This window comes from Aythya fuligula, chromosome 1, assembly GCF_009819795.1.
Source record: "Aythya fuligula isolate bAytFul2 chromosome 1, bAytFul2.pri, whole genome shotgun sequence".
Classification (NCBI taxonomy): domain Eukaryota; kingdom Metazoa; phylum Chordata; class Aves; order Anseriformes; family Anatidae; genus Aythya; species Aythya fuligula.
The window spans coordinates 58356446-58371097 of NC_045559.1; the positions used below are offsets into that span (position 1 = coordinate 58356446).

At 42.6% G+C, this 14652-nt stretch overlaps 1 protein-coding gene across 1 annotated transcript in view; it reads right to left on the reverse strand.

Annotated features, from left to right (window-relative positions):
• Positions 1 to 14652, reverse strand: part of STAB2 (stabilin 2) — an 82076-nt gene that overhangs the window by 38424 nt on the left and 29000 nt on the right. Inside the window, exons 18-30 of the mRNA XM_032182643.1 lie at positions 12139 to 12306; positions 11503 to 11614; positions 10079 to 10259; positions 8982 to 9075; positions 8020 to 8178; positions 7538 to 7633; positions 6718 to 6813; positions 5662 to 5709; positions 3109 to 3245; positions 2641 to 2755; positions 1605 to 1682; positions 1332 to 1424; positions 1117 to 1224 (exon numbers count right to left, since the gene is read on the reverse strand). Of these exons, the coding sequence (XP_032038534.1) occupies positions 1117 to 1224; positions 1332 to 1424; positions 1605 to 1682; positions 2641 to 2755; positions 3109 to 3245; positions 5662 to 5709; positions 6718 to 6813; positions 7538 to 7633; positions 8020 to 8178; positions 8982 to 9075; positions 10079 to 10259; positions 11503 to 11614; positions 12139 to 12306 (1485 nt within the window). The remainder of the gene's footprint in view (positions 1 to 1116; positions 1225 to 1331; positions 1425 to 1604; positions 1683 to 2640; positions 2756 to 3108; positions 3246 to 5661; positions 5710 to 6717; positions 6814 to 7537; positions 7634 to 8019; positions 8179 to 8981; positions 9076 to 10078; positions 10260 to 11502; positions 11615 to 12138; positions 12307 to 14652) is intronic.

The window sequence follows — 14652 nt, forward strand, 5'->3', positions numbered from 1 at the left end:
TATTTGAACTCTGTGTTCCTCAGCTTCCTGGCTGTAAACGGAGACCATGGAAGTAGGGAGAGAGAGCACAGGGTGAGTATTTATGGAAGGGGCAGGGAAGTATTAATGTCATTGTGCAAGTCATGAGTGAAGCTTCCTCTGCAAGGGATGGTTCTTGATACTTGGATTCAGTAAAGCAGTTTCAAACTGGAGCAAATGTGAAGAAAGGAGCTGGGATGACCCAGGAAACAGCATAACTTGGGAGAAGACTGACAGGACTGAGAAGGCCATTTGGCCTTGTAAATATGTCAAGATATAAATGCCAGAGAAACAGAAGTTGTTTCAGCTAACGCATGATGCTGGCATCAGAATAAAGGAATATGAACTGGTCAGAGGTGTGCTGTCAAAATAATATAAACTGGCTCTGGGAGTGAGGCCAGAGGCTGGCATGGGAGAGGTGGAATGGCCACATCTGTGCTGATATGAGGAGCTGGTGGCAGGGTCGGGCATGAGCCTGGTGTGGGCTGCTAGCAGAGGGTAGCAGCAACGGGTTTGCCAGAGGAAATTCTTCTAGCCAGGAAAACTTCAGATATTTTTCTGAACCCTGAACCCTGGGAATGGCCAGCAGTGCTTGTAAGATGGGACTAGAAATGGTTTGCAGGAAGTAGCTTGTGGATGCTGTTCCAGCGGGAGTGACACGGACAAATGTCTCACTAGTTCTAGGAAAGAGTCAGAGTATTTTTTCGGGCATTATTAATGATGGTGTTGCCAGTGATGATGGGGGACTGGACTTGTTCACCTAGGAAATTAATTTCAGTGTTATTCCTGGTCATTCCTGTACTGATCTCCTTTTAGGGTGTAAGATGGGAAAGTCTAGTGATGAAATGTCTTGGATATTATTGGAGTTGTTTTATTTTAGAGAAGGACAAAACCCAGAACAAACAGCTAGGCTCCTCTAGCGAGACAGGAAAATACATGTGGATCCACCCCTTCTCATCTCCTCTGGTGGTAAAAACAAACTTACAGGTTTCCTGGAAAACTAATCCCTCCTCCTATTTCTGTATGCTTTCAATTCATCCACTTGACACTGAAATGAGAAACTGAGTTGTTAAGAAATATCCTGTGAGTAATACGTACCAGAGTAGAAATGTTTTTTTCGCTTAGGTAATTTTCTATGGCATCGTTATTTGGAGCAAACACTGTGTATGTGTTTGCAGCTTCTATCTCGTTTGCCAGGCCGTATTGCTGTTGTGAAACACATTTAAAACAAACAAACAAAAGAGGATGATCACTGATAGTCTGATAGTAGTTCAAATGCAAACCTCTATACTTAAAAAGGTGTGAAAGCTTACGATAATGTAGCCCCTGAAAATGGAGTAGTCGGGCATTTGCTCCAGGCGGGCCAGCAGCCTCGGCATGACAGTGCTTCGGAGGGGAGTCAGAACCTGGAAGAAGAGCAGATATATCATATCCCCTGTCAATACATGTGCACGTGCTATTGTTGCAGCTGCAAGGAGCAGATGCAATAGAAAATATTCTACACGAGTAATGTTTTGCAAGAGCTGTTGACTATGTTCCATTGCTTGCCGTGCAGAGGAACAAATCCTCCCTGCCTGGCCATATACCTTATCAATAACATGTATGATCCCGTTTGTGGATGCGATGTCGCCAGCCACGATGTGAGCACCCTCGACAGTGAGGTTCTGAAAGGAGAGGAGAGGAGAGAGGGTTTGCTTTGGCACTGTGGGGGCTGCAGCTTCCTGGCGTTTTGTGCTGTGGCTTTCCACACCTTTCCAAACACTGGCCTGGGGCTCCACCACAGCCCTGCTTAGTGCCAGGCCAGACCAGAGGCCAGGTTGCCCTCAGGAAAACAAGTACAAAAGAGGTGATGTGGGGACTCTGTGCTGCTCCTCATGTGCAGGACAGCAAAACCATGGGGTAACACTGGGGTGGTTACTCAGGGTTGGTTCACTCACCCCTGCTCAAGGTAGGATGGGCTCCTGTCCACACCACTGCTGTCACATGCTCCTGTGTCTGTGCGCCCCTCAAGAACCCCATTCATGGTTTTTCCTTCAATGGGGAAAACTCTTCCCTCCCATAGCAGGGCTGATGTGCTTAAACGTGCCACATGTATTTCCAGAAAATCCTCCTCAGGACATGGAGCATTAAATAAAAAGGCTGAGGTGGAAGGGCTCTCAGATGTAGCTATTTACCTTTAAAAATACCTTTGTGTGGTTTGGGACTATCGGGTTGCACATGCAGACGTGTGCAACACCACCGCTTCCTCCTACCTTCCCAGTTCCCTAAAATAAGTTATTGGGTTTCCCTGATGCATTTTATCTTAAATTAGTTCACAGGCTGTGCTGGGCAGGGACTATGCTTCCGCTTTGCTACGAGACTGTTCAGAGTTTGCAGCAGCTACTGTGTCATTAGGAATAAATGATACTGCTGACATATCTCAGCTGAGAAAATTTGTGGGGAAAGCCAAGTTAATGTTCCTCCCAGAGGGCCCCTTTAATCGATCTGTTCCTTTAATTTTGTGGCATAGCCTTTAAAATACAGGTACATAATGTCTGTATGGTTTTGTGACACAAAAATGCTGGGGGCAGTGATGGTCAGGGTCTGGCGTATGGTACCACAGTAGTTTGCAGGTCATCTCACCCCATTTTCTTTAGACAAGTGTAGGAAGTTGCTCTGTAGAGATGTTGGCAGCATATCAGAGGACGATAAATTCTGGAAATCAGCAAAGCTGTAAGCTCCTGTCAATACATGATACCTAAAGGAAATTAACTGGATTTTAAGGTTTTGTATTTTCTCATTTCTCTTTTTCTAGATAAATACATTTGGTGTGTCTAAAACTGTGGTTTAAAGCAGGAATTATTTTGAACAGTGCCTAGTTCAGCTATATTCTGATCTTAGCTTGACCTTTAAACATTTCTGGCATGATACAAATAATGTCTTTGTTTTCAGTGGAGTTGCTACAGAGATTTATAGCACTGTAACTAGAAGGAATATCCCATGTCCCTCCCTTAAAAATGTAAGAGCTGTCTTGCTGTAGTGGCTTCATAATAAAGACTTGCTTGGAATGAAAAGTAATTCATCAAAAACAAAACCAAACCATTAGCGTACTTCAGTAGAGTTGGGATGTTACTCTTTGACATCCAAAAAGCTTTCTCATCTTCATCCATGTTTTCAATTGCTTGAGGAGAAGGCACGAGGATAGTTAGATTTGAGGTGGTGGACAACACTGAGTTTATCTCAGCCTCCTGCATGAAAGCAAAGCAGGTAAAATAATTCGTCTTAATGATGACCTATAAATAGCAACTTGTGACTTTTTAGCAAGGTGGGGTATATGACGTTTTTTGGGACTGGCCTGGAAAGGAAAAACTATTATACAGAGCAATGACTTGAACAAAAGTACATAGAGCTGCACAAAAATGGTAAATGAGTGTCTATATTTTACATAACAAATTGCCAGCATTTAAAGGGCAACAGGGAAGTTTAGGTCAGAATTGTTTTTGTTTTGTTTTGTTTTGTTTTAATTATTAAATTATTTATTTATTTTTTTTAAATCATGAAACACAGGAGAACTCAACTCCCACAAAAGCTAGCCTGGAATCTATTTTATCTACCTGAATTAAAAAAAAAAAATAAAAAAAATAATAAATTAATCAGTCTGCCAAGTACTACTGGTTACTGAAAGCTTCAATTAACCTGCTCTTGCAGAGCACTCCACACTACTTAATAGATAGAAGCATTGTGATCCATGAAATGAGAAACCCACATAACACAATGTTCACATGTGAAGTAAGACTATTTAACGTGGCTGGGATTTTTTAAGATGTCCAAGGGACATCCATGCCTACCAGCACTTCAGTGGGGCTTGCTGCTGACAGCTCTAATTTTAGCTGGGGGATGTAGGCTCTGTAGTATGCAAGGACTGATTCATCTCCCATATGTCAGTGTCTGCCTTACAGATGGAAGGAGTCTTCACTGGACAGGATTTTTCCAGTTGTGTGGATTATCTTTTTTTTTGAGAGGGGTGGGGGGAAAAGGAGAGCTGAAGTCTTGAATGTGGTTTTGGTGAAGATGAGGTTCTCCAAACTTTTTGCAGGCTCTACAACTTGCCATTTTTGATACCGTAAAACTTGAGAAAGCCATGTAAGCTTGTATTCTACCTTTTTGCAGTGGGTATGCTGCCTGGAAGATGGCTTATTCTGGACGTTTCTTCTATATCCATACTGGTTTTTAAGTCAAGAAGGGAATTATCTCCTTTAAATATCTGGGAGCTTTGTCTCTGTTAAGATCACGTTTTTTTCTAGCTAGCATCACTGTCACCTTCCAAATATTTAAATATAGAAATAGAAACAGACCTCCTTTTTTCACCCTTCCTGACCAGCAAGAAAAATATTTGGTCATGAAATATGGTAAACATCACATTCCTGCTCAAGTATGAAGTTAAAAACCACACAGATGGATATACCTCCCTATCTTGCTCATGTTTGTAGCTACCATTATATTAGGAATTTCTTTGAACTATAGCAGAAATTTCCACATCTGTTTCAATAGATTATACAGAATCTGCTCCCTGATTCTTTTTCTCCTGCTTCATTATCTAAAGAGCACATTCATTAGCAGGTGGGCAGCCTTTCCTTTTGTGCTCATTTCTTTAGCTTCATTAGCTTCACTCTCTTTAGAGCTGCTGGTGCTACAGTCTGAGCCCGGAGCCAAGCAGATAACTGATTTAAATTAGCCACAGTGGCCTTGCTTTCAAGTAGCTCCCTGAGGTCCCTGTTGTAATCACGTGCTTTAATTGTCCCTGAGCAGTCTAAGTTTGAAAAGCACGAAAGCAGCTAATATGCCATAACTTCTGCTTCTTGTGCTATTTATTAATGTATCGCTGTTCCATTCACTTTGTCATGTACTTTCTGTATACTTCTTATATTTAGGTTTTAAACTCCATAGAAGAATATGGTTTTGATCTTTGTTCATACCAATGCCAACCTCAGTGGGATAGAACCTCTAATACTACCGCTGCCTGTAGCATGTGAAGATAAGGTCAGCGGTAATCTAAGTTGGTGTTTCTTCCCTGATCTAAAGCCAAACAAGTTAATCTGATTCTTTTTTTACAGGACCTAAGTCATTTTTTTTTTGTCTTTCTTGCTTGCTGTAGCAGCAGCACACTGACCAGCCATACAGTCACATTTTCCTAGCATGGGACTCAGTAGAAATAGGGATAGTAAGGCATTGCCTTCCCTCTCCACTTGCTTGTAATTTTATTGCATGAGGAAAGATGGGAGGACCTGAATATACCTTGTGGCATATTTAGGCTCTGCTTGTACCCTGCTGTTGTCCTCTGGACTAAGCTCTATGTACAGAACAGGTCATAGCCTGGGTAGCCTCCTGCCTCAGGAAGTGGGCTTGTAACTAACTCTTCTGCTTGCAAAGCTTTCTTGCCTGCTTGGATTTGGGATCAGAAATTGGTTTTCAGACATAAACCAAGGACCAGTTAATCAGTTTCCCTTTGACTGGTGGGAGAGGCACTTCAGTACCTATCCAGAGCAGAGGCCTCTGCTGTAGAATTGGAATATTGCTTTGGGGTTCCCATTTCTAGAGGCTAAAAGGCTCATGTTTTTCTGCAGACTTGAACATGCTGAAATATCAACCATGAAATCTACTTACATTAACCCACTGGTTAAATGCAGCTGCTTCTGACAGAGTAGATAACTCCTGATTGGAAACAGAAAGAGAGAGCAATGAGTACATGAGTTCTAACTAGCTGTACCAAAGTACCCTTGCTGTACCTTGTGGAGTAATCTGTCTGGCACAGCTGATGTGACATGGAAAAGCAGGTTTTCAGTATGCATGAAAGGGAGGACATTTATGTCTTTCTAATGCTGATAGCTTCTGGTAATTGGAATGGTGAGTTAACAACTCTTTTGAAAATTGTGCTATCTGATGCTTAATTAGATGTAATTAGGTGTAATTAGATGCACCTGACCTCAGTATATAATGGATACTGACCTCAGGCTAAGCATTTATTTTCTGGGAATCTAAACACAAATAATTTCTTAACAAAATGCAAAATGAATTTAAAAAATATATGTTGTTTTGGTTGGTGTTTGCACAGCATCTTACATATCATCTTGCAGATGAAGAGCTTTAATTCTGCCACAGTGCTTGAAACAGAGAGAGATGATGTTATGAGCAAGGATGGCAGATAGTGCTAAGAGGCATGTAAGATTACTGTCAATGACAGTGACAGCTGACACTTTCATTTTTCCTATACTGTTAAATGCATATTTATTTTGCCAATTTACTTGTTTCAGACTTATTTGTCTGCCAGTCTGCATGGTTTGATTGAACATGATAAATTGACTGTCTCAACTGAGACATAGCTCAAGGCAGAATTTTGGAAGAGCTGGGAGCCCATCACTCCTAGTTGGGGGGTGAGTGCTTAGCACCTACAAAGTTAGGACTGTAGGGCTGGCATTTTTTAAATTTGTCTTAAAGAAATATCCTCAGATTCCTTAGGCCCCTTTCCAAGGTATGTTTTTAAACACAACAGATCATTTCTGTATCAGGCAAGAGTCTCCAGAAAGAACACAGCCTGCAGATAGCACTGGTGGGCATCATACTTTTCCTAACTGTTTATAATGTTTTTGCTATCTGGTTAAGATCCAGTGTGAGAACCATGCAGTAGGTCTTGTATTCAGAGATGATGATTGTCTTACTTACATCTGCAGCATTTCCATAGCATGTTCTACCATCTCCTTCATAGCCCTTTGGGCACACGCACTCCCAGCCATGAGAAGGTTCAAACTGACAAGTTGCCTTTGAACCAGAAAGACAGAAAAAATATTGTGAGATACTCAGGAGGCTACTCCAGAGCACGGATAGCCTGTAAACCCTTCCTGATTTACGTTCATATACAGACATAACCTTAGCAAAGTATCTCTGTACCTTCTTCCATGGAACGGCTCATCCCCCTGTAGAGCAAACTCCACCAGATGAGGGCGTTAGGTCCCTCGCCTAAATTGAGGAGTGTAAACGCTTGCTGTGCCCTTTCTTGCTTCCTCCCTAGACAAACAGAGCCCCGTTCCTCTGCCTTACTAAGGTAGATCCATCCTCTGCTCCCCTGTACTTTTTGATTTAGCTCTGTCCCTGTGTCCTGCCTGCAGGCTGACTGCATGCAGATACTGATAAAGCTGATAGATGCCCGCATAGAGATGTGTGACTCAGGTAAACATCTCCACAGACTGTTGCATCCAGATTGCAGTTGCTGGCAGAGAAGCAGCATGCATTTACTCTGGGCTCGAGATAGTCCTTCTGTACAGGTGGGATTGGGAGCAGGCCTTGTGGTCTGTGCTCAGTGCATGCACCAAACTGATGAGGCTCACATAGCATTTTTGGTGGCTGTACCGCTGCTTCGAAAGCTTTGTTCCGTCTTGAGCAGAAATTGCAGGGTTGAAATAGAAAGGAAATTCTATGGTGTGTGCAGGAGGTGAGGTGTGATATTTATCTGAACGCTTTGTTCAGGGAATGACTTATTACTCACCAGATGATGGCATTTTCCATTTTGTTCCAGGCATGAGTTTATGGGTGTGCATTCAATTCCATTTCCCCGAAATCCATCTTTACACTTGCAGTCATTCTGTTGTTTCCATAAAAGACAGCGATACATTATGATGATTAAAACTGTGTACATATTCTAGACGCGACAGATTCATCTGTTGGTGTTTCTGCATGGCTCCATGAAGTCATTCCACTGACTTGAGTGGAATGACACTGACTAATATATACAGAAGACCTTCATACGTGACACCTGGCATGCTTATTTAACAGTATTTCCTGCTGGAATGACAGCACATAGTGAGCACAGGGATAAGAGCGGCAGGAGGCTGCTCTGTGTGGAATTGGGTTTGTGGCTATGAGGGAGGGGAGAACTTGTGGATGAACAAGGGAAGGGTGGAAAATGCTGGCAGAGCAAAACTGCCAGAGAATGGGTGTGGAAGGTGGGAATGAATGCAAAGGACTTACCTGGCCTGGCCCAACATAGATGCAGGTAGCATTCTCGTGGCACCCAGCCACAGAGGGCAGCAGGCAGTTGTTGATGGCTGAGCAGTCCTGTCCATCGCCTGTCCATCCTGCTTGGCAAACACACAGGTATTCTCCTGGGCCCGTCTGTATGCACTCAGCCTGGGGAGGGTGCAGAGGCCAGACAAAATCAACTCCATTTGTACAGGCCATGGCATGCAAACCTGGAGGGCAGCAGCTGGGCTGGGGAGGCCTGCCCACATCAACCAGCAGCAAGACCATGCTGTGATCCTTTGGTAAAAACTGACACTTGGTGCAAAGAGGTAGACCCTTGGCTACGGCAGCACAACGGGGGAGAGTTTCCTCCTCTGAAAACCATGGAGCATCAAATCCTCCTTAATCCAGAGAGCTTCTGGCAGGGACCAAAAGGCAAAGCTTCTGCCAACAGCCAGCCAGCATCTGATCCCAGAACAGGAAGGCAAATAAAATTCCCTGTGTGCTAATGTCTCTGGGATCAGACCTTAGGACTGTGTACAGGGATCAGGAAATGCCAGCTGTAGGAAAAGTCCCACGTATGCAGACTTTCAAGCAGTTCCTGTGAGAGAGGCTAACAACTAAAGTAGTGCATACTCAAGTAATGAAATGAAAATATTTTAAGTCTTGTAGCCAATTCTGAAATGAAGTAAAATTCCTCTTTTATCTTCACTGTGGGATAAAACAGAGCTGTGCTGCTGCTTTTTGTCAAGAATGTGTCACAGCTTACCTTGGCAATTCCATGGCACTTTTCAGGACAGCTAGGTGACATCTGCCTTTAGGTCTAAGCAATAGCAGTGCCACTATCAGAGAAATAACTCAAAACTGCAGTAAAAATTGTGACACTTGCTTTTTGCAAAAGTTTCAGCCAAACCTTGTTTACTGCCTGCTTTTCTGTGCTGTCAGGCCCTGTGGGAAAAGCCCAAACTTACATTGATATTGCAGCCACCTGGGTATAAAGTAGCACAGGGATCAACTTTGCTGCAGGTCATGCCATCTCCTTCGTAGCCAGGCTTGCAAACGCAGCTATAGAGATGAAATGAGATGAGAGGAGGGAAGAGTCATTAAATGTGATAGGACAGCTGTAAAATGAAGGGATTGTTTTCCACTGTAACGTGCTATTTATAGGCAGCTTAAAATCGGTAACCTTGGATTCACAATGCAAATAGCTTAAGTGCATACATTATGTTTTTTTTTTTTCCAAAATAATACGTGACTGGGTTAAGTCAAATGAGGGATCTGTTCTCTGTGTACAAGATGGGGGGTGAAATTAATTGTGTGCTAATGTGATCTCTGCAAAGGAGAGCTAATAGCTCTAAATTAATTACGAGGTGTGGTTGCTCTTTCCTTTATTGACTCAGCAGATAGCTCCCCCTGAAGTGCGTGCAAGATTGAGCTCCTCTGTTTCCCTGGTCCCCCATCCCCAAGATTAAACCATACTGGAGGGAATTTATGAAGTGCTCAGTTATGCACCAGCCCACATTCTCTTTCATACGGTGACTCATTACAAATGCACTGCGTCGAGAGGCAAATGTGCTGCATGTGACAGTGAAGGTGAGCATAAGCAAGTTGTGGCTGTTGTAATAACAGTTTTGTAACCAATCCTGCCAGTCCAAGCCTGTGGCATCTAAAGTCTACTTGAGCTGATTGGATCAATCTATCTATCCCCAAACCACGTGGGAGTTTCAATGTTTTTCAGCAAAGCTCAAAATCCTAATTCACTAAGGGTAGGTCAGAAATAAAGAACCCTTGTAGCTGTTAGTAGGAAGACAGCCTTCTGACAAGGGTCAGATCCATGTGCATCTATTGGATTGGTGGTAAGTATGGTGTACAGGATGGGGGCACTGCAAACTCTTAATTCCTGTCTTGTAAATGAAGATGGATGCAGTGCATATTTATGCTTATTTGCTGCAAAGCAGTAGTTCATTGGCTGATATTTGTGTACTGCTACAAGGTGTGGTTTTGATCAAGAAAGTGGGAAAGAGCCGCATCTTCATTAATATTAATTAGATGCGAGTTGCTGACTTACCTCACTGCACCATTGCTAAGCTGACAGTCTGCATGTGCGTGGCAGAGCTGTAGGGAGGGCTCGCAGGGAACAACAGGCTTATCACAGAGTTTCCCAGTGTATCCACTTCTGCATGATCCAGGAAGACAGATCCCGTCACTGTCTATTCGGTTATCACACTTCCCGTAAACGCAGAGGCACTCTACCAGAGATAAAATAAAATGTGCAGTTCAATAGTGGGAAAAGGCATCTATCCTTACATAGCAGTTTTTATAAATCAATTCTTCTTTTATTCTAGAATCTAACCTGTTGTATTTTTAGTCTCTCTTTATCGGGGGGACTTACTGTTTATTGTATCCATGTCTTTGCAGGTGTCTTCTTTAGATAACTATTTAAAATCTATGGTGACTTTGTAGGGCACTTATCTATCAATGAAATTTAAAGTACTTCAAAGAGAGGGGGAAAAATACTGTTTTAGGCTATCAGGGCAAAAGTTTTTTCACTGCACAACTTCTGGTATAGTTTCAACAATGTAAGAAGCCTTCTGATACTGAGTCCACAATCCTACAAATTACATACTGCAGAAATGCCTGGACTAGTGCACAAAGTAGCAGCACAGACCTCCTGGCACTGCTATGGATAGGTTGAGTGCTGCTGCTAGGCATAGCAATGCCCAGTGGGCATTGTAGGTGAGGCTTTTACAATCCCAAGAAGTGCCAGTAGCGACTAGTTAATCCACCACATACTGCTTGGCCAGGACTGGAGTTTAGGCAATACCACCTCTTCTGACAGAACTTGTTTTTCATTGTTATCCATGTACCTCTAAACCTTAGAGTGAGCTGTGTTTATTGAATGACAGGCTGTTTAATGGCAAAAAGATTAAAAAAAAATTATGGAGATAGGGAATATAAATATATTTGATGTCACCTGTTCTGTAGACTCTAAAATGCAGTATAGTTTGACACAGTTTATAAAAGATGACAGCTAGAACTATAAACTATTCAAAAGATCAGAAATTATTTAGCAGGGATAGTTATTAGGTGTCCCTAAACAACAATGTGTTTATAGATTTAGTTTTTCTTAGATTGCATATGTTTGTCATTGTAGGCAGATTCTGTTCCAAGTGTGAGCAACAGCAGAACAGCAATGAATAGACAAGATTTTCTTTTCAATTACTCATGTGAAAGAGACAGAAAGGAAAGGAACAACACAATATAAAGTGAGCAATGAGCCTTACAGAAAGCTCACTTAAGCTACTGAGAAGATTTTTCACTGACTCTGGGCTTATGTGTATCCCTTTGAAATAAGAAATGAACCTGCCCCAGAGACATCCAGCTTATCTACTAGACAGATGATTTATCTAGCAGTTACCTCCTGCCATAGTGCTACACGGGTCCAAAGAAAAATTCCATGATCTTGAGCGGAGGAAGTGTGGCTGTACTCACTTTTGTCACACTGAGGTCCATATTTGCCAGGGTCTGAGCAGAACTGGCAGCGTGAGCCTTGAAATGCCTCGGCACAAATACAGGTTCCATTTCCATCCAGGCCATCCATGCACTGCGATATAAAAGAGGGGTGATCTTTATGTATAAATTGAAATGAGTCTTTATTCCTCCCCTGAAAGACACTGTAGGCCTGTCCATACCGTGCCTGTGACAGACCACTAGGAAGAATTTCAGCTTTAATGAAACATCTTTCAGTGCAAAAGCTTTCCTTGCGCTTGTAGTTATACTCTGTGGCAGTGTATTCTACCTTCCTTTGCAGTTTAAAAACAAGAATAGTGACCTGATTGTTCCCCTGGACTGTGCAAAGTAAAAGCATCAGTGGGTCATTTAACCCCAGCCTTGCGCATGTGCTGCGTATTGGGACCAGTGAAACTGTTAATTGGAGAAGAGACTGATTCATTTTCCCTCCTCTGAATAGCTGAACCTGAAATTCACACCATCACTGAATGTAAAAGGAGTGTGCAGCTCTTGCGGAGCCCCTAATTCCTGTAATGCAGGAGTTCAGGGACTTCTGGGAGACAGTCTATCCTCTGCAGTGTTGAGTGAATGCAGGATGCTGCAGGATGCTGTGCTTACCTGCCCGTTTCCTGAGCAGGGTTTGGAGAAACCTCCTGGGCATGGACTGCAGTTAGGGCCAAAGAAGCCTCTGCAACACTTCGGTTCCTGCAAAATGAAGCAAATACTGCTGCCTGTCATCTGAAATAATCCTTTGTTCCGAGCAGGACAGGTGGAGCCAGAGTTACCCTGTATTTACAGGGGGCCAATTAGTGGGAGACATCAGGGCTGGGGGCTGCAGCAGTTTCTAAAGGAAAAAAAAACAAAAACAAAAACAAAAACATCTGCAGGAACAAGGAGATGGCATGAAATCTGTTTTCTGCACTGACTGGAAGAGGCCAGAGTGAGCCTGGCCTCTACATCTGGGCCAGACTCTGCCATTTCAAGGTTGTTTTTCCTTGGCAGGTACTGCACAACACATTGAAAGCACCCTTTTTTCTAGAGCCTTTGTGTGGAGGCAGAGCACAAAAGACATCTCTCCATCTGGTTTTAGTCCTCTGGCAAAGGCCTGCTGAGGTAGCTGGCTCATAAAAGGCTTATGTTGAACCTGATCTGTGTCTGCAGTGGTTTTGTTAAAACCAGGAGGGGTATAGGCAGCCCAAGAGGGGGACAAGGCAAACCACTGCATACTCTCCATTGCTATTGCCAAATTCATCAGCATTAGATATGCATGTCCTGTCACCGGTTACGGACATATCTGCGTGTTCACTTGTGTTGTGTGTGCTTTCGTATTTGCCTGCTGATGTGCAGTGCAATTTGAGTCAGTCTGTCTCCTCTGCATCTGAGATGGAGAACTCTAAGAGATATTTTACCCCTGAGAGATGCTGTGAAAGCTAGACATGCTGCTTTGATCTTCCTCCTTCCCCCAGTGCATCAATATGGGATTTAAACATTACACAGCCCTAAAAGTTTTTCCTGGATGCATTGTTTGTTCTATTCATGAGTTGGCTGCTTGAACTGCTTATGTATCAAAAATACAGAAACTGTATTAGGGAGAAAAAAAACTAATTTACATGTGTAATTCAAGGAAATAATTAGCAAAAGGTTTTCAAAGCTTACAAATGCAGCCTGTTTAGGAGCCCTGGGAGCCAGGGAAGGTGTAAGCCCCGCCCACGGGCCAAAGGCTTCTGTGAGGACTAGGCTTGCCAAACAGAGCAGGTGAGGCATAGTTTTTGGGATTGTTTGCCCTTCATTGTTACCAAACAGCACGTGAAGTCCTGGGACAGGAACAGCTGGGACCGGGGATCCCACACTCTGCTGTTCTTCATGAGTGAAGCTGTATGGGACCATCACATTTTGGCTGGAAGCCTGATGTGAAAACCTCTCAGTTAGTATGAGATTGTTGCTGTCAATAACACATGGCAACTAAAAAAAACTCATTGTGGAGGTACTGATGTAAACATGTGTTGTGGAGAGCAGTTCTTTCAGGTAGCAGAGTGAATACAGGCAAGCATTTTGCTCTCAGCCACGTGTAGAAAAGTGATATGGAAAGTACATGGACATCTCCATGTGTCTCTACTCCAAAAAGAAAGTTCACAATGCAAAAGACAACCCATTGCAAAACGTACATACATTCCACCTTAAGGAACCATAACTGTGTACCTTTGTTATTATATTGCAGTATCTAGCACAGCCAGTTTTTGGAAAGGTTGGGCCTTCAATAATGCATCTCTTCTTTAAGAAAGGCTGAAATACGCAAAAAAAAAAAAAAAAAAAAAAAGGAAGCATTAGTATTTCTAAGCAATGTACAGTGGTGTGATGCAGTCTTAATATTGAAACATAATTTAACTGGGGAACAAAGCACCTTGTTATAGTGTCACATTTTCCCATTTTTAAAATTTATTGAATCACACATCTCTTTCATAATATGATTTTCCTTTTTACCTGTGGTTATTACTGAATATGGCATATAGGACAAATTACCAGTGAATTTTTATAGCATGGGGAATAAAATTCCTGTGACAGCTAGACTCAATTTTTAGATGTGGAGGAACATGCAGCCAGATTTGCATCTCTTAGAGGGAAGCAGATGGAAGATTTTCAGTCCATTCTGAAGCTTCTACTGCAGACAGTTACTTCTGGGAGGATGCTTAATCAAAAGGAAATTTTTAACAGATGTCTGGCCTAATTTAAATGTATCCTTCCTCTATTTTTCATTTACTAACTCTCAAAGCATAATCATAGTAATTCTCATTCCTCACCTCTCTCTTTTGCCAAACCATACCCTAAATAGATCTTTTACTTGAGAAAAAAGTCATAGCTGCTATGAAGTCTATGAAGGATCCTGCCACAGCAAAGTAATGCTGAAATTACCTGATGCCAGATTGTTGCCAAAAAGAGTTTAAGTTACTGCCTGTGTTTGTATGTTTATGCAGTTCTTCATGTTACTGTCTGGTTCTTTTGCTCACTGTATTGGGAGAGCAGCAAAAAACACAGAGGAATCTATGCATTTTGTACAGTGGGGGGAATACGTCAGGAAATGTCACTTACGAGTGGCTTTGAATCCGCTGGACAGGGAGTCAATGCATGTGAGAA